The sequence below is a fragment of the Aulostomus chinensis genome, chromosome 11 (assembly GCF_037954235.1).
Source record: "Aulostomus chinensis isolate RoL2024-O1b breed Wild chromosome 11, RoL_Achi_v1.0, whole genome shotgun sequence".
In the NCBI taxonomy this organism is placed as follows: domain Eukaryota; kingdom Metazoa; phylum Chordata; class Actinopteri; order Syngnathiformes; family Aulostomidae; genus Aulostomus; species Aulostomus chinensis.
The window spans coordinates 28,542,793-28,566,810 of NC_141330.1; the positions used below are offsets into that span (position 1 = coordinate 28,542,793).

A 24,018-nucleotide genomic window follows, 5' to 3' on the forward strand; every position below is an offset into this window, starting at 1 on the left:
GGTTGTGGTGTAGACTTTTCATGAATGTCAGCTCCAGCAGCAACTCATCCTCTGGTGATACACGGTAACCTTCATAAGAGGATGTGTTAGCGGCTTGACCTTGTTGTAAATGTTTAGCACTTACACTTACAGGAGAGCCTGAGATTGATGAACTGTCAGGTTTCCACTCCGTGTACCTTCCTGAACAGCCTCCATACACCCCCTCTACACCTCAAGAGTTCTCACAAAGAAACATTTGCTCAGGAGATCGACTGAAGTTTCAGCAGTTTCTGATGGTGCTGCTGAGCAGTTATGACTTGTCACTAAATATTCTGTTGGCGCAACCTGCACAGAGGAGCTGTCCGTCCTCAAGAGACCCCCGGCCCCTCGGGGACTCCAGATATAAGGGCAACACATTGGTGACCACAGTGCCCCCATGGACACTTCCCAATGAAGCAAGATTAGTCGCTCATTCTGGAGAAATGACCTCCGTCTGTCCAACATCAGCAATCAGCCGCCAAATGATATTTGTTGTGTTTAATAACATTTCAAATGGCAGAAAATACGGAAGAGAGCATCTGTTTCTCCAATGAAATCTTTATCTCAAGCTAAACTCCAACCATCAACGACAGATGGAGTGACACTTCTGAGTTTGTGTTTGTCAAACAGAAATCAAGCCTTTAAGAGATGCAGGCTGAAGCCCTTCAGGGATTACCGCACCAACGCCACTCACCGTGATGGAGGTGAAACGCTGCCTCAGCTTCACCTCCAGCATCGCTGGTGGGCAGCACATCCGTGTCAGTACAGGCTGGCTCAGGTCCTCACGGCTCCTCCCTGCTACACTGAGGTGACGGCAGGTTGAGACTGAGGCGGTGGCAGAGGAGGGGGGGCGTGCTCTGTTGTAATTATAGGTGACGATCCAATATTTACAATCAGTTTCGCCATTTAGCTCAAAATGTTCCCACACCAACCTCTAGCATGAACTTTTACCTCTGCATCAGCTGTAGAATGCAAGTCCTGAATCAAATTTCTGTGAGTCACAAGATGGCAGCCATTTGTTCCATTGCTTCGTCAGCCTGCAGCAGGGAGACGAGCTCCCACCGCTTCAGACTGACGCCATGTTTGACTCCCTTGTGTTGACGGTCTTCTGTGCTGCTCCCATTGATGTTTTTTACTCTTTAGTTGAGTTTAAATTCTCTCTGTCTCCTAAAAAAAGCTCAGCTACACCCTCAGAGGGTCACTGCCGCATCATGAGCCTCGCTGCTCCGGGTGATCAACTCCGGTCCGGTCAGTGGTCATTGATGGATCACACTCATCCTTACTACTGATGGACTGATAGGAGCCACCTGCTTTACACATCTAAACTCACTTTGAGAGCTTTAACAAGCTGCTGAGAGCCAAAAGTGTTTTCATGCTGGACGTCTTCAAATTCTCGATAGCCCCTCACTGTGGTATCCCTGAGAGGTCGCCGAGCCGTGGAGCCTCTGAGCAGCGAGGGAAGCACACTGAGCCCGATGAGAGTCTGTCTGGATTCACACATTCCACAGTTCAACACTGCAGAAGGCTTTTCGTCTTTGCTTTGAATTTGAATGTTCTGATGAAAGTCAAGTAAAAGGTCTGACAACATGAGAGTAGAATAGAGTAGAAATCAGGAATCCTCTCTGTGCTATCGGTGTGAAGATGCCCCCCCCCCCCCCCAGCACAGCGTATCGCCTAAATCACTAATATAGACTGAAGCTGTCAGCCATGGCAACAAAAGCAGGAAGTAGGGAGGGAATGCGTGACTGCAGCTCCACAGAGAGAGGAAGGTGAGCGCTGCAGCGAGAACATCCTTGATGGCTGCAGAGAGGAAGAGGGCTTTAAATTTCCTCCTGAGTGCCTTGGGACAGATTGTGCAGTGTGTAAAGACCCTGTTTTCTTAATTTGATTGCCTCTAAATGTTTCATGTGCTGGTGACTTATGGCCTATCCCTCTTCCCTTTTATGTTTGCTGTTGACAGAGAGCTGATCTGGCAGTGGCTCCCCTCGCCATCACATACGTGCGTGAGAAGGTTATCGACTTCTCCAAGCCCTTCATGACGCTGGGTATAAGTATACTGTACCGCAAGCCCAACGGGACCAACCCTGGGGTCTTCTCCTTCCTCAACCCCCTCTCGCCCGATATCTGGATGTATATTCTGCTGGCTTACTTGGGTGTCAGTTGTGTGCTGTTTGTCATAGCCAGGTAACATGTCACCTCCAGTGATTACCACTTCACACACAGTCAGAAACATGATCTGCTGCCATTGCTCAGCCTCGCCCACTAACAGCAGGCTGATCTCTGTAATTACACCATCTCTGTCCTGAGCACGCTGAATTTCCGATAGTGAAATCTTGCCACTCGGCGACAGTGCTACCACTAATCGATTGTCATGTATCAAAGCTCAGCTCAACATCATTTCCTTGTAGGGTGTTTTTTTAATGCAATTTAACCATGAAAGATCACAGTGACATTTGCCTGTTTCCTTCTCTTAAGTGCTGCTTTTTGCTCCAAGGACGTCTTGTGTCAGATTGGCAGATGGAAAGGCTGCTAGGTTACTGCTGGCCACCTTCTACTCACTTTGGTAGCAGAAAGAAGAAAATGTCAGGAGACGCTGACATACGGAGGAACACAGACCTTAGACAGAGAAGTCCTGGGCCTATCAACCGTCTCAGGGTTGTGTGTATGTGTCTGAGAGAGTGGCAGAAAGGTTGTGCACTCATATGGATGTGTGTGGGATGCTGCCCCTCTCCCACCTTTCCCCCGCTGTCCCCAGTGTCTCAGCGTCCTTGCTGTCTTTTCTTTTCTCTTGTTTCCTTCACCTTGCCTCAAAAATCTGGTCGTAGCTCAAACGCAGGTTCCTTCACGTGTGTCGCTGCATAGGCTCCCATTATGAGCTAAAGCCAAAGTCACAGGGACTTACATGGTTGATTAGAGTTCGGATTTAACGTTGTTGATTCCAGCTCCTGTAACCTTTGGTCTTCGTGACTACTGCCTAGGTACTCTGCACAGTGACTGACCTTTTCCAGTCCTCTCTGGCAGCTGCGAGGACGTCTGTCCAGACTGCTTTGGTACTGTTACATGAAGAAGAAGACCAACGAAGGCTTGGAGGCGTCAGAATCTGTCTGTGGTCCTATAGCTTACATCAAGGGTTCTGTAGTTGTTTAAGAGCAGTTTCTCTAAAGAAAGTTCTCCGATCAGAGAGGCTATGACCTGCAATTCCAGGTCTCAGTACAGTTGACCTGTGCCAGCCAGGTTCAGCATCCCTACCTCAGAAGAGGGTGTTGCTCTTTAAACACATTTGTCCGAGCAACAATTGCTGTGACGTTTTCATTTCATAAGACTTGCAAGGTTCTAAACTCATTTGCTGGTGCTCACGGTGATTGTTTGGACATTGGCGTGTAGGGAGAGCTGGAGGTACTGCCAGTGCTAGGACTTTGCAGCTCAGAAGGGCTCTGCTGAGAAGCCTGGAGTATTTGTAGGGGTCTGGATGTAGCTATCGCATAAAGAAGCAGACAAAAGCAGCCAGTTTGTTAGTTTTAATCACCACCTACTTTCGAGGTCAGTTACTGTGAAGGCAGACTAACTCTTTCATTGCTGGATGTCAGCGTGTTTGGTGTTGCTCTGATCAGCAGTGTCCTGTTCATGTCCTCTGCAGTTGACACGTTGCACGGATGCTCGAGCTGGGCAGGACTTGAAAGTGCAGGCTTTGGTTTGAAGCATGGTGAAGAAAAGAAAGAGGAAGAAAAGTTCATGTTAACTGTAAAACTTCTGGAAGACACAAGCTCTCTTGCAGCCATGACCCAGAAGTTTTACCGTTAACTCTCGTGTTTTGTGATGTTACTGGCAATATGATCACAGGAGAGACTACAAAGCGGCAACTGTCATCTAAGTTGGCTCAGAATATGCACCTATCAGTATTTAATACCTCAGTAAGTGTTTGGGTAAGTGTATAAACCCCCCCTCACTCTATTCCTTCTCTTCTCCTGTACACACAGATGCATGCTGGGCTACAGTTGCATGTCCGTACTACAGAGGAGCACATGATGGTCTCACTAAGTTTCATGAAATGAAAAGAAAGGAGAGGAGATGCTATGCTGTGAACATGGAGGTTGTGGGTTATATCCCCCACCATGACAGAACTGTGAGGCAACATCAGGCAGGAGGTCCAGCTGGCTTCGCTTCCGTGTCAGCTGGAGTCTAGTCGCTCAGGAACGATCGGTCTTGTTTTCCACGATTGCTGCAACACAAGGGTCTTCAAAGGTTCAACAGATGTAAAAAAAAACAGAATAGCAATGATTTTTTTCTCACTGTAGCACATTTAAAACAACCCAGGATGACCAAAGTGCTTTAAAATATAAATGAGCACCGTGAGACAAGAAGTAGGAGAATCTCTTGCTCCCATCGACAGTCTCATGAGCGACAGTGATGACACAACGAGCTGCAGCTTCCTTCACTGTTCATTGCACTTAAAAATCATGGTCATGGATCAAAATGTTGTGCTGACACAATAAAACTGTTAATAAAAATGTTTGTATTGTTTATATCGTGGTGGCTGGTTAGCCAGCCCCCCAGTGTCCTGCTGGAGAACCCACCACTCCACACACTTCTTCACCACAACAGCACCCAGGTGCTTCTGGGAGAGGGTGAGGGCTTCCACCGGAGGCATGTTAGAAGACATCCTGTCAGCCTTTTCTCCCTGCATGCCCATATTAGCGAGAACAGAGTTTTACGAACCTTTAATAATAATAATATGAAGAAGAGGAAGTAGGAAAAGATTTATGACTGTGGCATCTACCATGGCTGAGGTCAAAGTTTAGGTTTGGAAACAAATTGATTAATTGAATAAAACTGATTTGGCTTCAAAGTAACGAGGTGAGGCGGCCCGGTGGAGCAGTGGTCCTCCCTGTGGCCCCCAACAAGAAGGTTGTGGGTGGAGCCCCGGCTGCAGCACGGGGTCTTTCTGTGTGGAGTCTCCATGTTCTCCCTGTTCCTGCTGGGTTCTCTCTGGTACTCCAGCTTCCTCCACAGTCCAAAGACATCAAGAGGGACCAGGTTAATCCAGACTCTAAATTGACCGTAGGCGTGGCTGGGAGAGCCAATGGTTGTCTGTCTCTATGTGTTGGCCCTACCATGGACTGGTGACCTGTCCAGGGGGAAGGCTGCTGGGATAGGCTCCACCCCCACCACCCTGAACAGGAGAAGAGGGAGAAGATGGAGGGAGGGAGGGATGGATGATGGATGGAGGGATGATGGATGGATGGATGGATGATGGATGGAGAGATAATTGATGGATGGATGATGGAGGGATGATGGATGGTAACTGGGTGAGAGAAGATGGTGGTCGTCCTCAATTCCATCACCCTGGTTCCTTCCTCGATTCATGTTTCTTATTTCCAAAAGGTGCTCATGCAGGCTCATGATAGCTCGTTCAGGGGAGTTCCTCAGCGCTCCCCACTTTCAGGGACGTTTAGTAAATGGAGGTGAAAACAATCCAGTCATCAGAGGACATTGTGTAGAACAACCAAATGTTTACATGTTACAGTGAAGAGCAAGATTTCTTAATACATGAGAGGAGGAATGAATGACCATTCTTATGTATTTGGTGAACCACCAGCATCATCGGCTGGCTTGGCTGAGGGGTTGACCGCGTGTGGGTCGGATCATCATGATGATGATGAGGATGATGATGATGGTGGTGGTCCAGTATGAGGAAGGTCAGGCAGCACTGTCCTGGTGGGAGATGAAGTCCTCTCACCTCCTGCTCACATGCATCATCTCTGTGTTAAAAATTCCTCGTTCCAGAGACATTGTGAGACCACGGGAAATTGACAGCTTACACAACGGGACTTATTTCACTGTGCATTTCTATGCTGTATCTATACGTGTGTGTGTGTGTGTGTGTGTGTGTGTGTAATACATTCTATCTGTGTATGCTTGTGTTTGTGCTGCAGTGTGTGACTGCCTGTATGAGCGAGAGTGTGATGAGACTGGATCCAGAGCTGAGTGCTCCAGATAGAGCAGCCATATGCTGAGGCCTCTTCCACATGGGTGCACAGTCGCAAGCACGTCGCACCAACACCTGCTCTGATACCTACAGGAACTGATGTTAATGTCACAGGTTGTTCATGTTTTATGTTCTCTCTAAAAACACGAGTCGTAGTAGTAGTCGTAGTAGTAGTAGTACTGCTGCTGCTCCACTGCTAGAGTCTCTGCATAATCACCTGGGGGATCAAACTCCCAGCATCCTTTGCACAAGGAAGATCGTGTTTTTGTGAAAAAATATTTCTTGTCCTCTTCTTGATGAATATATTAACATTTAGTTTGCCCCTCAAAATGAGAACATTCCTGTGTGATCAAAGACTTCCTTGGCTCACATCAAAAGGGAATCAGTCTTTAGTCTTCAAAGACCTTTGGTAAGTGTAGCTCATACCGGAGGCGCAGCCCTCGCCACAGGCTTCAGGTGATCGCTGCAGTCCCCAAGCAGGACGCCCCAAGTAGGTGCCCGCTTCTACAAATGGCCCCATGATAGAAACTTCTGGCAAATGAGCCTCAATCATCATAGTGCTCAATTGCCATTGAACCACTGTCGCCCTCCTGGAAAGCTGAGGTTCTAAAACCCAGTTCCGATGAGGTTCTCAGAACTGTTTGACGATGTCATGTTTGGGAGCTGCATGGTGCCGGAGACACACGAGTGTTCCCTGATATCTGATTGTTGTTGTTGCTTTGACCTGATTGACAGCTGACACTGAACATAAGTTGACAAACTCACACTAACCTCAGAATGTATCATCAGTGCTACCAATAATTTCACCTGCACTTTTAATGCACCGAGGCAGCATGAGATCTTCTATTCAGCACCAACAGACACCAAGATCAAACGTAGGTTGTGTAACTTTCATTGTTATTCAAGCAAACTCAGAGTCTCTGGAAGAAATTAGATTTTCAGACATGATTGGAAACCAGTGGCTGTTTGAAGTTAATCAAAAACAAAGCAACATAAGTCAAACTGAGTTTGCAGGAGAAGAATTGGAGACAAAGATAATGAATTATAGAGCAGCGAGCTGGGAACGCCTCTCCAGGATGCACCTCTGTATTCCACCTGAGGGAGTCTGACACAGACCAGGGCTCTGGGGGTCGGGACAAGATGCAGCGTGTCACAGTGGAGAGACAGAATTCTGCTGCTGAGTCGGTCATCGGCAGTTTTAGCAGGTTTACCAGTGTTTTAAAAATATTTATATAATTTATATATGAGCTAATTTGTTACTGTAAAATCAGCAGAAGATGCTAATTCTTCTACCTGGAGGTTTCCTCCAGCTCTGTGGTGGGCAACCACATAATGCTGCTTTACCTCTTTAGTATTTTAAATGTTAGCTATCTGCTACACCGTTACCCGAAGGCAACGGAAGGTCTTTAAGTGCACTTCTCGATGTCTAGAAGAACAGCAGTAATTCAAGTGTGCCTCTGCACAAGGACAGCAGCAGTAGCAGCATTGGCGCTGGTGCCACTGGTCCCAGACCATCACTGTGCTCCACTCATCGGGCGGCGGTGCAAACGCTCAAATCATAAAAGACTCTTTAGTCTAGAAGAAGCTCCCTCTGCAGTTCCCAAGCCAGCGTGCAGGAATATAAAGCGTCTTCCTGTAACCACAATGACACAGTTGATTCATCTCCCTTGACTTTGCATTATTATGCGTATCATTGCTGAGTTTTCCCTCCCCCATGGAAAGATAACGCTCACTTGCTTATGTGCTGCCGGTGGATTCTCTCGTTTCTGACCATGCTTATCTTTGCTATGACCTTGCTCAAACTTTCTCCCTCTGCAGCACAGATGACCTGAGATAATGTAAGGGCAGTGTAATTGGATCAAAATGACAGCAAACGGGCCAAGCAGCACCACAGTGAGAGACAGGTTAAGCTATGTTCTCTCCTATAAAGGGCACCCCCCCCCCCCCGCCCTGGTGCAGCTGCAGCAGCACCTCAGCCGGTCCGCCAGCCGCTCCCATGATCCAGCAGAGCGCCAACGACAACTTCACTCATCCACATTCACGCTGAGGCGTAATTGGCTTTTCACAACCTGATTGGAGGAAACATGTTCTGGGACCTCTGCACAAGGGCCAGGGTCACATGGTCACATACAAGGTCGCAGTTCAGCTGATCTCAATTTGGTATCACAAATTGACAAGCAAGCAAATGCGTGTGTGTGTGTGTGGGGGGGGGGGGATTGAGTGAGCAGACTGATTGATTTAGAGCCAAGGGTTCTCCTGCAGCACAAATCACAGGGACACTTAGAGGTCCTTGAGCCGCACCCGCCAGCGTCCTCCTGAGTGTTGTAGGGGTGACAAGGAACGCCGCCACGAAAACCACATTATAATGGCAAAGCCCATTAGTCAGTGACGGGTGCAGTTATGATGCTGTCATTTTATCAATACGGGCGTACATCTTCATCTGCAGGCGTGTATTCGCTCTGCACCGCAGGACGATGGATGGACACTCTGACACGCGGCGCTGCAGCAGCCTCATCTGCATTATCCTCCATGCAGATGCTACATCCACTCGTACCGTTTCTGACTCCTGGCTCAGTCAAAGTCCCACACTGACAAGAGTCTACATAATGCATCCAAATTTGATTAGTCAGACCCTGTGTCTGTTAAACAGCTTGAGTCAAGATCGGGCTCTGGTTCCCCCTCTCCTCCAGCACAAACCAAATCAGGTCAGGATGCTTAATTGTAGACCAATCAACCTTTACTAATGTAATGTCACTTTTATTTAACATGAATAAATGAGAAATCTCTCTACTTGAGGAGTGTGTGGAGTGAAGGGGAGCGCAGGGGCTGGCGGCGTGGGCACGATGGGAATGAAGCGTTAGATCTGCTGAATATTAATACTCCTCCAAGATTATAAGGATTATTAGTTCTTTTCTCGGATGACAATGAAGGTTTTTTTTTAGACCCCATCGATTAAATTACTGAGGGAATTGCCTTTGCCATGAGCACGCCCACTTGGTGAGCTGCTCTCTGAATAGTGCAGGTTCAGGCCCACTCCCCTAGAAATGAATGCTGGTAAAATTGACACTTTCACCTCAGCAGACATTTTTGGAGGTTTATTTGGACTATCAGGTTATTTAGGGAAGAGTTCCTAATCAACATCTGCAAGACATTTGTGTAATATAGAGTTCATAGATTGATCCAATAACAACATAGCAATCTGAGATGTGAACATGAAGACGTAGCTTGTGTTCTCCAGCTTGACTGATGCAAAGCTGACTAATGAATGATTGTCTTGTCTCTCCTGTCTCCCCAGGTAGGATGGCCGCTGTGGGGTCCCTGAGATGTATCTGCTCTTTATCTGTCTTTATCCAGCTGCTGTAAACCTATATGTGTGTGTGTGTGTGTGTGTGTGTGTGTGTGTGTGTGTGTGTGTGTGTGTGTGTGTGTGTGTCACAGGTTTAGTCCCTACGAGTGGTATAACCCCCACCCTTGCAACCCTGACTCGGATGTAGTGGAAAACAATTTCACCCTGCTAAATAGTTTCTGGTTCGGAGTTGGAGCTCTCATGCAGCAAGGTAGACGCCTCTGCCTGCCCCCTTTTCTCTCGCAGTCCCACTTTTTGCTGGGGGTCAAACTTGCTCTTCTACCAGGCCCGTGACCATGCATGGGGGCCTCTGTGCATGTAGCTAGAGTCCCGCAGAACACTGAGCGTGTTTTCGGATTTGAGTGATGTGACAATGAGTTAGGATGATGGTCCTGCATGAACACTAACGCCTCTCTCACACAGCCTTTTCACAGCCCTTTGACCAGGTAAGTCCCCCCAACCCACCCCACCTAGAGTACTTGAGATGGATCAAATGTGTGAGACTGAATGGAACTCAGCAGCTTAGCCTGCCTGTGTGGCATCCTAGTTTCCTGCTGATATATAAATGCCATATCTTCTCAACTAGTTGGCAATAGAGAGAACAGCCGAAGTTGAAGCGACTACGGAATGTTTCACCTTCTCTGGCCCTTATTCTTTACCATGCATGTCAACAATGGGAGATATGTTGCATTTCCAAAACAGCCTTAATCACAAAGATGTGAACTAGGTGGTAATGAGTTCAAGGCTTGGAGCATGTCTGCCTTGCATCTTCTCAGTGGAATGAAAAAGAAAGAAAGAACTAGCTGCTTCAGAGGGTCAGGTCACCCGCAGGACTAAACTCCCAATCTTCATGGTTTTATTGCTTCCGCCCCTGCAGAATAAAGACACGGTTATGTTATAAAGTTTGATCTGGGAACTGCATGTGCAGAAGCAAAGGGCCACGGTTATGAAATGTTGTTGTGCAGACAGACAGACATTTTTAACCTCCAGTTAGTCTTACAAAGCAAACCTGGAGACTTTCCTTGCGCCTGACATTTTTAGTGTTCCTCTTGTAACATTAAAGTCTTAGTGGGTCACTGCAAGTTACAAGAGCTACACAATAGATATCAGGAGCAAGTCTGGGCTGACAACAGGCACACAGCTTTGCTTCCTGCCTGGAGGACTAAATCGAGAATTTAGAAATTCCTGGATCGTATGAAGAAAAAAATGTATGTGCGAGAACATAACATGATTGAGGCCCAGAAATCTTTTACAGTGATCAGTCATGTCTGGAAAGAATCTCTGATCCAGAAGACCATCGGTGGAGGTTACAGCCTCACGCGTGGTTACAGTCATACTGCCGCCAAGAAATCATCTGAAATGTAACTTCTAGAATACACATGGGTCAAGACCGGATGTAGTATCCACTGCAGACCTGAATATTGAAACAGTTCTTGAACAAAAGAAAACTGATATATGGTTGTACTGATTTATAACACAGGCTTAAATACCACAATATCATGTATAGGGTTTATTAAGAGATGTCATCCCTCTTTGTATCCACCTGTCATAGCTTTCAGCGGCGGGATGGAGGCGGAGCCTCGTCAAATCCTGCCAATCAGTAACACCTTGGCTGGTTGAACGCAATGGCGCACGCTCACTAACAGTGCTAAATTAGTGAACAACTCAGTCAAAGATTTCTGTTTGTTTGACTCCTGCAAATATTGTAAGATAATTGGAGATAAAAACATGTTGACTGGTTCAGTGTCCCAAAAAACCCAAGATTCTTTTCTTCACTAAAGTCGCTGTAATTTGTTGATGCTATGCGATGCAGCTGAGTGAGGAGCTGCTGATCTCAGCAGCTGGTAGAAGGCTTTCCGTGTTGAGGGTTGACCAGTTGAGAAGATGTGGCTGAGGGCCAGAAGGCTTCTGGATTAGACTGCAGGATCACACAGTGTCTGCATGGCACTATGCTGGTCTACACTGTAGAGAGGCTCCCCTGCCTAGCGGCTTGCCCCGCCCCCCAGAAAACTGTGGGATATGCTGTTTGGACATGACGTTACCTTGGGTACATGACAGTCAGCCCCAACCAGGCTCTGTTCAGGTCCTCCTCTGAGTGTGTTACCCCTCTTTTTTGTTCTGGTCTCTGAGGTGGAACAAGGTAAGAGGCCCTGAGTTTCTTCCACTTTTCAACAAACCAACATCTGATAGCAGGTCATGGCTCATACACACAACACGCCAAACCCACTATTGACAGAACTGATGAATACTTGAGTTCACGCCTGTTGCCTTGGTCTTGATTCTCAGCTGTGGGTTGATGAGTGGGCAAAGTGGGTAGGTGGTGGTCTGTCAGACTGGGTAGAGGAACAAATGACAATAGTTGTGATAATCTTATGGTAGTTATAACAAACATGACCAGGGCCTCCATTTTAACCACCAAATTATTGTCACTGAACCAACAGCAACTACGAAAAATACCTTTTTAGAATTTTAGAATATAAAGGTTGCAATTGCAGCCTTTTCTGTAGACAGGGACTTCAGAGATTTACCGTAGTCTGACGTTAGCCGATATCCGCTAATGTTTTCTTGTTTTCTGAAAGATCCCTGTAAACCTATCCAATGAAATGTTTTACCCACAGCAAGAGTTACAACAGTTATGAGATAGTGAGGCAGTAGTTTCTCAGTGACCTCTCAATCAAAAAGGAACTAACATTTATATTTATATATGAGTTCAATCTTCTCCAGACTTTGGTGCGTTAGATGGTCCCGTCTGTGCCAGAGATTCATGAGTTGGAGGCAACATGGAGGGTTCGTCGATGCGCTTCATCTGAGGGCATCTCAGTGGCCAGGAAATGAAATTAAACCCAATTAAATCCAAACACTACATGTTGAACATATTATTGAGGTGATGTATGTACTGTAAGTCATTACCTGAGAAGTGAGTTTACTAAGGAAATTCTCCTCTAAAAGCAGGGTGAGGGAGAAGCTAAGTGTCCTGTCTCCTCCTGCATGCAAATTCAGTTGCTTGCTCAGGGAGTGAAGCCCAGCGTTCTCAGCCTCGTATCTCCCTGACTCTTTACCAGCTTTCCATGTGAGTGAATGTGTAAAATCCCAGCTTTCAAATGCTTAAGCCCTTTGAACAGAAGAGTCCTGGTATAACTCAGACCCATGCTGCCTTTCATCCGGACATCCACCCCCCTCCCACTGCCCTCATGCACACGTGCTTCTCCACGCTCCAAGTATATTCTACATACAACTCGAATGTAAATGGTCAGATTAGCTGAAGATTCTGTTATCAAACTGAACTGAAAATGGTGAAAGTAACTGAGGCTGTGCCGTGAAGCCCCCCATGCTGAGAGTGAGAGAGCCGGCTCACACCGCCGTCAGTAAGATTGAAGAGAATGGAGCACCAGCAGAAGCCATCATATAGACTCCATTGGCAAGTTTTCCACCTGACTCACTAGCATATTAGCATCATCACTCATAGTCTCCTCCAACTTCACTCCCAAACAGCATGTACTCCGAATTTTTACATGGTATTTCTGTTTCCTGTACTGGATCAGCTGTGCTCCCTCTTGGTGTTAGAACGTATATTTTTGATGCCCCACCATCATCATAGTGATGCTGTATGAAATTAATAAGGTGTCACTGTCATCGCAACTCAAGAAATGAGAGTTCATTTTGATTCTGACAAATCATCATGTGCTGAAAAGTTATAGGAACACGGAAGCTGAGAAGTGCCTTACTTGCAAAGGTTTTTTCGATGCAGTTCCCCTGTGATCGCGATAACTCTAGAGTGACCCAACAGTTCCATTTGTTGAACTCAATAACAGTGAATGAGTGACGATCTGGAGAAGGACATGGTAGCAGAGGCAGCACAGATGACTGTGTGAGGCTACCAAACACCCTGGTCTGACCATCAGTCTGCCCACTCCGCCCACTGGTGCGCTTGTGAGTGTCTGAGTGTGTGTGGTCCAGGCGGCAGGTGCAGAGGCTTAGCCTGGCCTGGGTGCTGTCCCCCTCTCAGGGCCAGTGCTGTGCCAGACCTCATGCCCCTCCCTCTGCTCCTCTCGTTCAGGATCTGAGCTCATGCCGAAAGCCCTCTCCACCAGAATTGTAGGAGGGATCTGGTGGTTTTTCACCCTCATCATCATCTCCTCCTACACGGCAAACTTGGCGGCCTTCCTCACCGTGGAGAGGATGGAGTCGCCCATCGACTCTGCTGATGACCTGGCTAAGCAGACGAAGATCGAGTATGGCGTGGTAGAGGACGGCTCCACCATGAACTTCTTCAAGGTTTGTTGAAGTAACTGAAGCATGTGTGTCTGCAGTGTGTCGGTGCAGGTTCCCGACAGGGTGCCTGATATTTAGCAGAGATTAATAATAAACATTTGCTGTGGAAGACACATGGTTGGTTTGGTGAAGGCAGATAATAACACTTCAGTTTTATACCACTAATTAATATCTCTAGTATTAGTTGTCTGTTATAATGAGAATCAGACAAACCAAATACTTTGTGAAATCACTTATTCAAACAAATAACATGGAACACGCAGAGTGATTAATGAGCCTGCACTTGAACAGCAAAGGTACTAAAACTAGTTACAAAATCACACAACAATGTTCCTCAAGGGGACAAAACAGACAAACTTAGCCCAATTAGCAAAATGCAAGTGATGTCGGACTGACAGTGTAACAGCAGCAGCAGTGTTCTACAGCAGAGGTAGACTAGCCTACATGACTAGCCTCACCAGTTGTACCTCACTGTATATGAAGCCTGTCTCCTGCATGGATGGTGCACATTTATTACACACTCACACATACCTGCAGCGCTGTAGTGAGCCCAGACTGACGGTTCAGTACAGAGGGGGACGAGGTGCTGAGACCTGTCAAACTAAGCTGATGTTCTCTTAAATTTTCAGTCTGAAAACAAAACAGATTTAGAGTTGAAATCTCAGAAATAGGACTTAAGTCATTATGTAGTGAAAGAATCAGTCATTATCTCAAGATCTCTTCTCTGATCAGTAAACTGTGAAACTTCATGCCCTTCGAAGCAAAGTCTGCAGGCCTTCACAAGCATTTTTTTGACCACAACAGTAACCAAAAGACTCTTCATGATCCAGCAGAAACTGGTAGCCTCTTCAGCTGGCCATCCAACAGGTAGAAGCTGTTGTCAGTAGACAACTGGAGTCCATTCACGATCAGAGTCGCACATGCACAATCAGGTCTGCTATCTTGGATGTGAACTATGGTTACACGACTGGTATACTTTATTAGTAATATACAAGGGGTGGTATGACTCAGAGGTAGAGTGGCCATCTAGCAACCAAATGGCTGCTGTTTTGATCCTAACTTCCTCCAGTGACCATGTGGAAGTATCCTTGAGCAAGAAACTGAGCCTCAAAAGACTCTTCATGGGAAGAAAGAGAAAGGGTCAGAGTACCCGGCCCGGAGGGTTACGGGGGTAACCCTCCGGGATGATACAGCATGGCCCTGGCATGGAGTAAGGGCCCGTGGACTGGGGCCTGGTGGCCTGGCCTTCACCCATGGGGTCTGGCCGGGCCACCAGCCCAAACTGGTTACATGGGCCATCCCCCTGTGGGCTCACCACCTGCAGGAGGACCCGGAAGGTGATGGGCCATTTTTGGATCGGACAGTGGAACAAGGTGGGGACCTTGCCAGTCTGATTCCCAGCTAGGGAAGCTGGCTTTTGGGACATTGAATGTCATCTCTCTGGCGAGGAAGGAGCTAGATCCGTGGAAGAGGTTGAGTGTTACCAGCGAGATATAGTCAGTCTCACCTCGACACATAGCTCCAGTTCTGGAAAGTCAAATCCTTGAGAAGGGTTGGACTCTCTCTCTTTTGCTGGAGTTTGCACTTATGCACTGAACAGCAGTTATGAGTTCCCACTCTTTGTGGAGTTCCTGGGAAGGGTGCTGGATGGCGCCCCAACTGGGGACTCCATTGTCCTTTTGGGGGACTTCAACGCTCACATTCATTGCTGGGCAATGACAGCGTGACCTGGAAGGGCATGATTGGGACGAATGGCTGGCCCAACCTGAACCCGTGTGGTGTTAAGGTATTTGACGTCTATGCGAGTCCCAGTTTGTCCATAATTTACACCATGTTCAAACATAAGGATGCCCACCGGTGTACGCGGCACATCCTAGGTCATAGGTCTATGATCGATTTTATTGTCGTATCATCTGACCTGCGGCTGTATGTCCTGGACACTCAGGTGAAGAGAGGAGCTGAGCTGTCAACTGATCACCATCTGGTGGTGAGTTGGATCAGGTGGCAGGGGAAGATGGTATGCAGTCCTGGTAGGCCCAAATGAGCAGTGAGGGTCTGTTGGAAATGCCTGGTGGAAGAACCTGTCTGGATGATCTCCTACCTCTGGCAGAGCTTCAAATGAATCCCGGGGGCAATGGGGGACATTGAGTCTGAATGGACCCTTCCAACTATTGGGGGACGTATGCCAGGGTGCTGGAGAGGAGGGTCAGGGCGATAGTCAAACCTCAGATTGAGGAGGAGCAGTGTGGTTTTCATCATTCTGTTCATAACTTTTATGGACAGAATTTCAAGGTGCAGCCAGGTGGTGGCCCCTCCACCACCTGGTGGTGAGTTGAGTTTGGTGGCGGAAGGATGTCATTTCTGCTTTTTGCGGATGATGTGGTCCTCTTAGCCCCATCAGAGCACGACCTCCAGCTCTTGCTGGGACAGTTCACAGCCGAATGTGAAGCGGCTGGAATAAGAATCAGCACCTCCAAGTCTGAGGCCATGGTCCTCAGCCGAAAAAGAGTGGTTTGCCCACTCCAGGTTGGGGGGGAGGTCCTACCTCAGGTGGAGGAGTTTAAGTATCTCTGAGTCTTGTTCACAAGTGAGGGTAGGATGGAGTGGGAGATTGACAGGCGGATTGGTGATGCAGGTGCTAAACCAGTCCATTGTGGTGAAGAGGGAGCTTAGCCAAAAGGCAAAGCTCTTGATTTACTGGTCAATCTACGTTCCAACCCTCACCTGTGGTTATGAGCTTTTGGTAATGACCAGAAGAATGAGATTGGAAATACAAGCAAAGTGGGTAAAACTAAGTTGTATCAAAACCATCAAATGTTTTATTAACCATCACAGATGTAGAAATTTAAATCTTCCAATGTCCAATTGATTGTGGAAACGCTGTTGACCGCAGCTGTTATTTCTCTCCATTATTTTGCTTGCCTTTTATACCTGATTGATTTCAGCCTACCCAACAATACTAAATGGTGCAGCTACCGGACTCCTGAGTGTCTCCACTTCAGCCTCTGAAAAGTCTTTTTTTTTCCGGCTCGTGTCTCTCCATGTCGTAAAGTCTAGGGGTGCAGCTTCTGAACCACGTGTTTTATAGAGGCATGATATGATAATTACGATAGACTCCGGCTGCTGAATTTATCAACAGCCACTTGTTCTTACGCTGGGATCGGTATGATACACGTATTTGGTAAATCTCATGTGAGTCTCTTGATTTCACTGCTCATATTTGCGCTGAATGCTTGTTTGATAAATTAGGGCCACTGTGTATGTTAGCTGAGTAGAAGCTAGCTTCTAGCATATCCAGCATGGTCCAATAACCTCATCCGCATTCCTATGCATCAGTGACTGAACAAAATTGCAATGACTGGCTCACCTGCAGACTGGCACACCAATGAATAGCAGCCATCTTGAAACACATTAGCCAATGGCGAGGAGGAGAAACGCCAGCAGGAGAAACATCCAACATGGCAGGTCGCGTAGACATCGGTGCTCCCACTACCAGTGCTTTTTTTCTATTGTTTGTTACGTACGTCCTGCTCGTTCCAACTACTCCCTGTCGAGCTCTCACCACGTACAGCCAACAGGATCTGCTGAACATCAGAATTTCATGTGAGGAGAGCATTACAGCGGAGTCCTCCTTTTCATACTACATCCTGGAGTCCATAACAAGAGACGCTGGCTCCTCATGGATCATGATCCCAACAAGAGGGAAGTGAAGGCGAAGGGAGCATAAACAGAAGCGGGGAGGCTAGGCCAGCGGGCTAGCTAGGCTACGGAGGCGGCCACACAAACCACCACTTCCCAGCCTCACCCTTGCAAACATGAGATCCCTCGCGAACAAAATGGATGAATGGAGGCTCCAGTGTCACGATCGGGGTTTGTGGGATGATGGAGACCCAAATGCAGACAGTAGGGATGGTGCAAAAAGAGGTTTATTAGGAGCAACGGAGGCTTGAGACGGGGAGAGCTGGAGGCTTACAACTTGAGACTTGGAAATTTGAGACTAGGAAACTTGAGACTGGAAACTTGAGACTGGAAACTTGAGACTTGCAACTTGAGACTGGAAACTTGAGACTGGAAACTTGAGACTGGAAACTTGGATGACGACGACAATGACTGCAAAAATGACCCAACAAGTAACTGAGGAGACACACAGGTTGAATACAAGAGGGGACACAAGACACAGGTGGTGCAATCACCCAGGTGAGACACATGAGGTAATCACAGGAGGGAGGTCAGGAAGACAGGACATGACTACAAAATAAAACAGGAAACACGAGACAGGGATCGTGACATCCAGGCGACTTCCGATAACTTCACCAGACACTGCTGTGTCCTACTCCTTGGACCAGCTCACAGGGATTTTCACCCAAAATCTTAAACCTGTCCCTGACTCTAGTCTACAGTCCCATCCTGCCTGAAGACCTCCACTGTAGTCCCCATACTCAAGAAATCCCCCACAGCCAGCCTAAGTGACTACCGGCCTGTTGCACTCACACCAGGGGTGATGAAGCGTTTCAAAAACTGGTTTGGAGTCACATCACGACCTTCATAACCGCCAGCTTGGACCCATACCTACAGGTCGACAGAGGATGCCGTGAATGCAGCACTCCACACAGCGCTGACCCACCTGGAGAAACAACCCCCGCCTCCTCTTTGTGGACTACAGTTCAGCTTTCAACACTATCCTTTCCCACATTCTTATGAAGAAACTGCTGAACCTCAGGATTCCTCACGCCACATGTTGCTGGATCGAGGACTTCCTATCAGACTCCCCACAGAGGGTCAGGATTCCTGATTCCTGGCCCCCACACCTTCACAACTCTCCCACTCGGCACTGGATCCCCTCAAGGCTGCATGCTGGAGCCCCCTGCTCTTCACCCTCTACACCTCGGACTGCACACCCATCCATGCCAGCGACACCTTCATCAAGTACATGGACGACACCACAGCGGTAGGCTGCATCACTGGAGGCGACGAGTCCACCTACCGAGATGAGGTGCAACAGCTGACGGTGTGGTGTAGAGACAATAACAACAAAGGAGCTAATCATTGACCTCAGGAAAAACAAAACAGACCTCCAGCCTATTCTCATTGGTGGGACCTGTGTGGAAAGGGTCAGTGACTTCCTCTTCCTCAGAGTCCATCTAGAGGAGAACCTGACCTGTGACAAGAACACCACACAGCTGGTCAAGTAGACACAGCAAAGACTCCACTTCCTGAGAACCCTCAGGAAGAACAACATCAGCCAGAGGCTGCTTGTGTCTTTTTACTGCTCCACCATGGAGAGCATCCTCACTTACTGCCTCTGTATGTGGTTTGCCAGTTGCTCAGGGGCAAACAGGAAAGAGCTCCAGAGGGTCACCAAGACGGCTGAGAAGGTCATTGGGTGCCCTCTACCCACACTGGAGGACCTTCAGGGCTCCTACTGCCTCAGGAGAGCCAACACCTTCCTGAAGGACTCTTTCCATCCAGGACATTCATTGTCTGCCATCAAGCAGAGGTTACAAGGCCATTCAAACCAGGACAAACAGACTGAGAAATAAACAGTTTGTTCCCAACTGCTGTCAGAGCCATAAATGCTTCCACTACTAAATAAGTGCAATACATCTATGCCATGCAACTGTCACTACCTCTTTAAAATATCCACTGTCAATGCGATTTCACACAGTTTTTGCACCCACCTCTCTACCCATGTCAACCATGTTTACGTATATGCCTTCCCTAGACTTCATAAGTCTGTAAAATGTATATTGTTTACCACTTTGTTTTTATATTGCTTTTATATTGTTTTTATATTTATTTTCTCTGCACTGGAAAGCCTGTACCTTACCTTTTCGTTGTACTCGTAACAATGACAATAAGGTGAGCCTTAACGGCCTATGTGCGCTGATTGATTTGAGCTTGTTTCTGGCCTGATTTTTGGCTGTCACAACTCATTTTAAGTCGGGCTGAATATGAGCTTTATTGGCTGGGGTTTGCTGTGATGTACTGTGCTTTTTCAAGGTCCAAAACAACTTCCTTGGAGCTGTCGAAGCTTTATTGACAATTGTTAATAGGCCAGAACAGTCCACAGGTGCTCACCAGCCGTAGAGTGTGAGCATGTGATGAAGGAGCTTTGGCTTTACATCACTAACCATCTACTTGTACAGTGCCAGCAGCAATGTAACTCCATTTCTAACAGCATACTGTGTGTACCTACCAGTCCTCAATGAGTACTTCTCCTCAGAGTGGGTTTGAGATTCATCACATCACTTGTCTAAGATCCACTGACTTTCTGAGCTTGCTCACCCACCATGAACAATAATGTCCGTGTGCGTGACGGCATGCTAGCTGCAGTAGCCCTGATCATAGTTCAGCTGTCACAAAGGAAACAGGAAAGACTTCAACTGAACTTTGTGTAAAGATGATACAAGATGGCTGAAAGGCTTTTTGACAGCAAACTGATGGACACCTCAGACTACGATGGACGCAGTGCCAGGATTAACTGCGGCTTTCCTCAGTCTTTGTTCATATCAGCTTTATTTAGCTTGTGTGCTGGTTGCGTCACTGCTTGTTCGCGCACTGTAGGTGCTGCCGTGCTGAGATCCAAGAGAATTTCTTTCTCATTTTATAGCTGTTGGTTTTGAGTGTTTTCTTGGTTCAAGCTTTGTTGGCATTAAGTTGAAGATTGTTCCTGGTAACCGCTGTTCCCCATCAGACCCTGAGTATTAGTTTAGCCTTATTCAGTCATTGTTCCTTCTTCTGCAAGTTCACATGACTGAATATAAATTTTCTACCCTGCTCAGGGTCATCAGGGGCTGGAACCTGTAGCTCGGCTCTTTGCCCATCTAGCTACAGATTAGTGTGGATTAGAGTTTCAAGCCACTCAATATGCATGTTTTTAAACCACAAATCCACAAAGACGGGCCCTGTGTGGTGCATTCAAGCCAGCATCAAGTTTCAAGCGGAGTTGACTCTGCTAACCATTGAGCCACCGAGCCTCCAAAATCAAACACTGCTGTATACTTTAGTCAGTGAAATTGCCTGAAACCATGTGCAGCTCTGCCTCTGCTGACCCTGTAATTCCCTCAGTTTAGGGTTGTGTAGAATATCTGCTGCCTATCAAGGATGACGTGTTAATCCAACCTGGCCTGAGAACTTCTTCAACTGTTTTTGCTCCGACATAGATTTCTCATTACTGTGCTGTTTTTTCTTTTTTTGCAATCCATCGATGGCAATCCGTCAGTTTTAAGATGTCACATTTTCACACCTCCTTTTCATCCATCTGTGCATAAACACATGCGCTCCATCCTCACAGTCAAGGACTCGGTTGTGATTATTGTGTTTGTGACTTTTTTCTTCACAAATATATCATTTCAAATATTATCATTTCACCACACAAATAATAACACATTGGTGTTGAAAGCAGCATATGAGCATGTTAATCATGCTACCTGCAGCATTCATTTCTTTACACCTGCAGCAAGAAACTCTCCCTCTGTAGACTCAGTACCTCTCAGACCCATCACACATCTCTAGAAACCAGACCACAATCTTACCGGCATGTTGAGCAGAAGGGGGCGTCTTACTGGGAACCAGACGAACGGCTTTGTTAAGTAATGTGACTCAGAAATCTGCACTAAGCAGATTCATGTTCATTTTGTCAGCGATGTTTCATAGAAGACCACCAGGGTTTGTTGCTGCTGTAGTAAACAGTGAATCCCTAACAGATCCAGCACCTTGCTTCTCTCCAGCTCAGAAAGCAACATCCAAAAGTCCACAGATTGATGGACGGTTGGGATAATGTTGCACTTGGTCTTTCCACTTCCTGGAAAGACGTTTTCAGGGAGTATTCTGCATTGTCCTACTTTGATTCATCTGAGTTGCCAGACTTGGCTCTGGAAGAGCTGCACAGGCTGGAGTGTGATGTGGGCAGTGGGGGGCTAAAATCCTCGCTCAAGCCCCTTTCACACTGCACCAAAAACACGGGTGAACGCGGGTGTTTGGGCACTCTGAAAGGGTCACCTCGGCATTTCGACCCGCATCCATTAATCCTCCAAGCAACCCATGTGTTCAGTGGCTCGCCTCGGCTCTGCTTGGCTCGCCTGCAGTGTAAAAAAGGCACCCCACGTTGTCTCAGGTTTCCCGCTATATGACCCGTTGACGTAGAGCTACCTTCCTGTTGCATTCTGATTTTGTCACTGTGCTGCCTGTCAGGCTGTCATTGTGGAAGCACTGGGGTGGGGGGTTTGCTGCATTAGTGCTCAGACATTTTCCAATCTGCGGTGACACTGTATGCTTTGCAAAAGAGACAAAACTGCAATGCACGCAACGACAACGCTAACGTTCGACTCAGTGATGTCCATGTTGTCGTTTGTTTACCTCTCAGTGTTCCAGCGCACTTTTAAGTGTAATGATGACGTCAGCAGGATGATGTACGAGAGAGAAAAACACAGGCACGCAGCCTCACAGGAGCTCAGATTCTTCTGGAAGCCTGAATGCGGCCTGATGCTGAGCCAACGAGGGTCCAAAAACCTGCATAGACAGTTTTAGTGTGAAAGTGGTATCACTTTCAATGACCAAACCAGAAATCACCCAGAGAGAAGACACCTCCGCCAAGCTGATGGGACATCCGTGATCATGCTGACAGACAGATACTGGGAGACCCACGTGCTCAGCCCAGTGTGAAACATGCTGCTGTGTTTGACAGATCTACCCTCAAATGTCACAGATCCCTCCTTGACCCCCCTACTGACCCCCCCCCTGGCCTACAGACTTTATATAAACCTGCTAAAAACAAACACCTGCTAGAAACAAACTGAAGACAGTGATTTGAAGGTAACTGGGCTGAACACAGACCGTCCAGGAATGTGGTCTTGCATCTGCAACACTGAGCAATGACCCTGATGCCAGTGTGAAATATTCTCTCTGCTCAGCTTGGACTGCTTTTGACAACTAGCAGACAAATATGTTCTGTTATGTGGAGAGACTGCAGACACTGAGTAGCTGTCTGTGTAATTCCAGTCATGCTCTAATAGAATATTCATGCTCGATAAAAGAATGTGAAGTATCAGTTAGGAGGGTCTCAGGGAGAGTCTTGGGGAGCATGACTGCGTCCCATTAGGGGCTCCGGAAGGAGCTGTGTACAGTCAGATAAAGTGATGGTGTTGGAATCAGCTTTGGCTGAACATCAGAAAGACAAATTAGAACATGAGAAACTTTGTGAGGTTACCAGACGTTGATAGCTGCTGCGCCTGTTTGAGACCAGCAGCTGGAGGTTGCACTCCCAAATCTGTCAGCCGTCCTGTGGCGTTGCAGATATGAGCACAATTTGTTGTTTTTCTGCTGCATCACTTTCCTCCTTTTTTAAATGTCCATTGTGAGTTCAGAGCTACTTTCACACATGCACCACAAACCTGAACCTGGGTAGACATCAGCCAGAGGGGCTGTGTGTGAGTGAGAATGCAAATGTTCCAATTAGTCACTGCGCATTAAACACGCCTCACCCTGCCAGCTCCCCAGGTCTAGATCCCTGTGTTGTCAGACTGGACCCATGTGTGAGTGTGTTGTTGGTCTTTCTACTCTGTGACTGATATGAGACCAGTGACCAATTTACAAAAAAACGCTGTGAGCACAGGATACGTTGTAATAAATGAGATTACAGTCTGGTGTGTGCTGCATGTGAGGCGAATGGCGACTATATGACACGGCAGTGTTCCAGATTGACCCTCAGTGACTGGACCCGTCTCCCGATGCTCGCAGGCCTGCAACAATATTACTGGAAGTTTATTCTGTGCCACATAGGCCGAGACTCCAGCTGACCCTTAACCTCAAACAAAAACAAAAAAAAATGAAGCTAAAAATGAGTGTATTTGAAAAGTTGCCCCGTGGGGGAGGACAGCTGCATGTCCTTGTCCCAGTGACGCTCACCTGGATCACTCGCTTCATCCCTGAATCCCAGTGGACATGTGAACCAAATCTGCAGAATCCTGACAGGCCGTCAGTGCAGAGACATAATGTCTCTGGTCTTTGACTTCAAGGCATGAAAAGCCTGAATAATCGTTCTGTAATTTATGATGCTCCTTCTGGTCACTAGCTCGTGATATTGGAGTAACACTTTTTATAATTTAATTAAGCTCTCTGTAATTTTTTTGTATTAATGAGTGTTCACCGTTGTAGGTGGATGCTGTCCTTCCCTGTGCAGAGATCTTCGGCCCACACACTCTGTCTGAGGTGTTAAAAACACTGTTATGATGCTAGATGCACGGCTGTGAGCTGACTTCTCATCGGTCTCAGTTGATTCTGTCGTGCACACACAGATCATGTGCACACACATTACCATGATGATTCCCACCCAGGAATAGAAATACAAAATACCCACTGTTTGGGTAATTATTGACTTGTGCTGTAAAATACAAGT

At 47.1% G+C, this 24,018-nt stretch overlaps 1 protein-coding gene across 5 annotated transcripts in view; it reads left to right on the top strand.

Moving 5' to 3' along the window:
- Window positions 1-24,018, top strand: part of grik2 (glutamate receptor, ionotropic, kainate 2) — a 269,381-nt gene that overhangs the window by 178,807 nt on the left and 66,556 nt on the right. For all 5 annotated transcript variants that reach the window (XM_086219323.1, XM_086219322.1, XM_086219320.1 and 2 more), the window contains 3 exons: window positions 1,979-2,202; window positions 9,443-9,561; window positions 13,408-13,625. In XM_086219323.1, coding sequence (XP_086075449.1) covers window positions 1,979-2,202; window positions 9,443-9,561; window positions 13,408-13,625 — 561 coding nt within the window. The remainder of the gene's footprint in view (window positions 1-1,978; window positions 2,203-9,442; window positions 9,562-13,407; window positions 13,626-24,018) is intronic.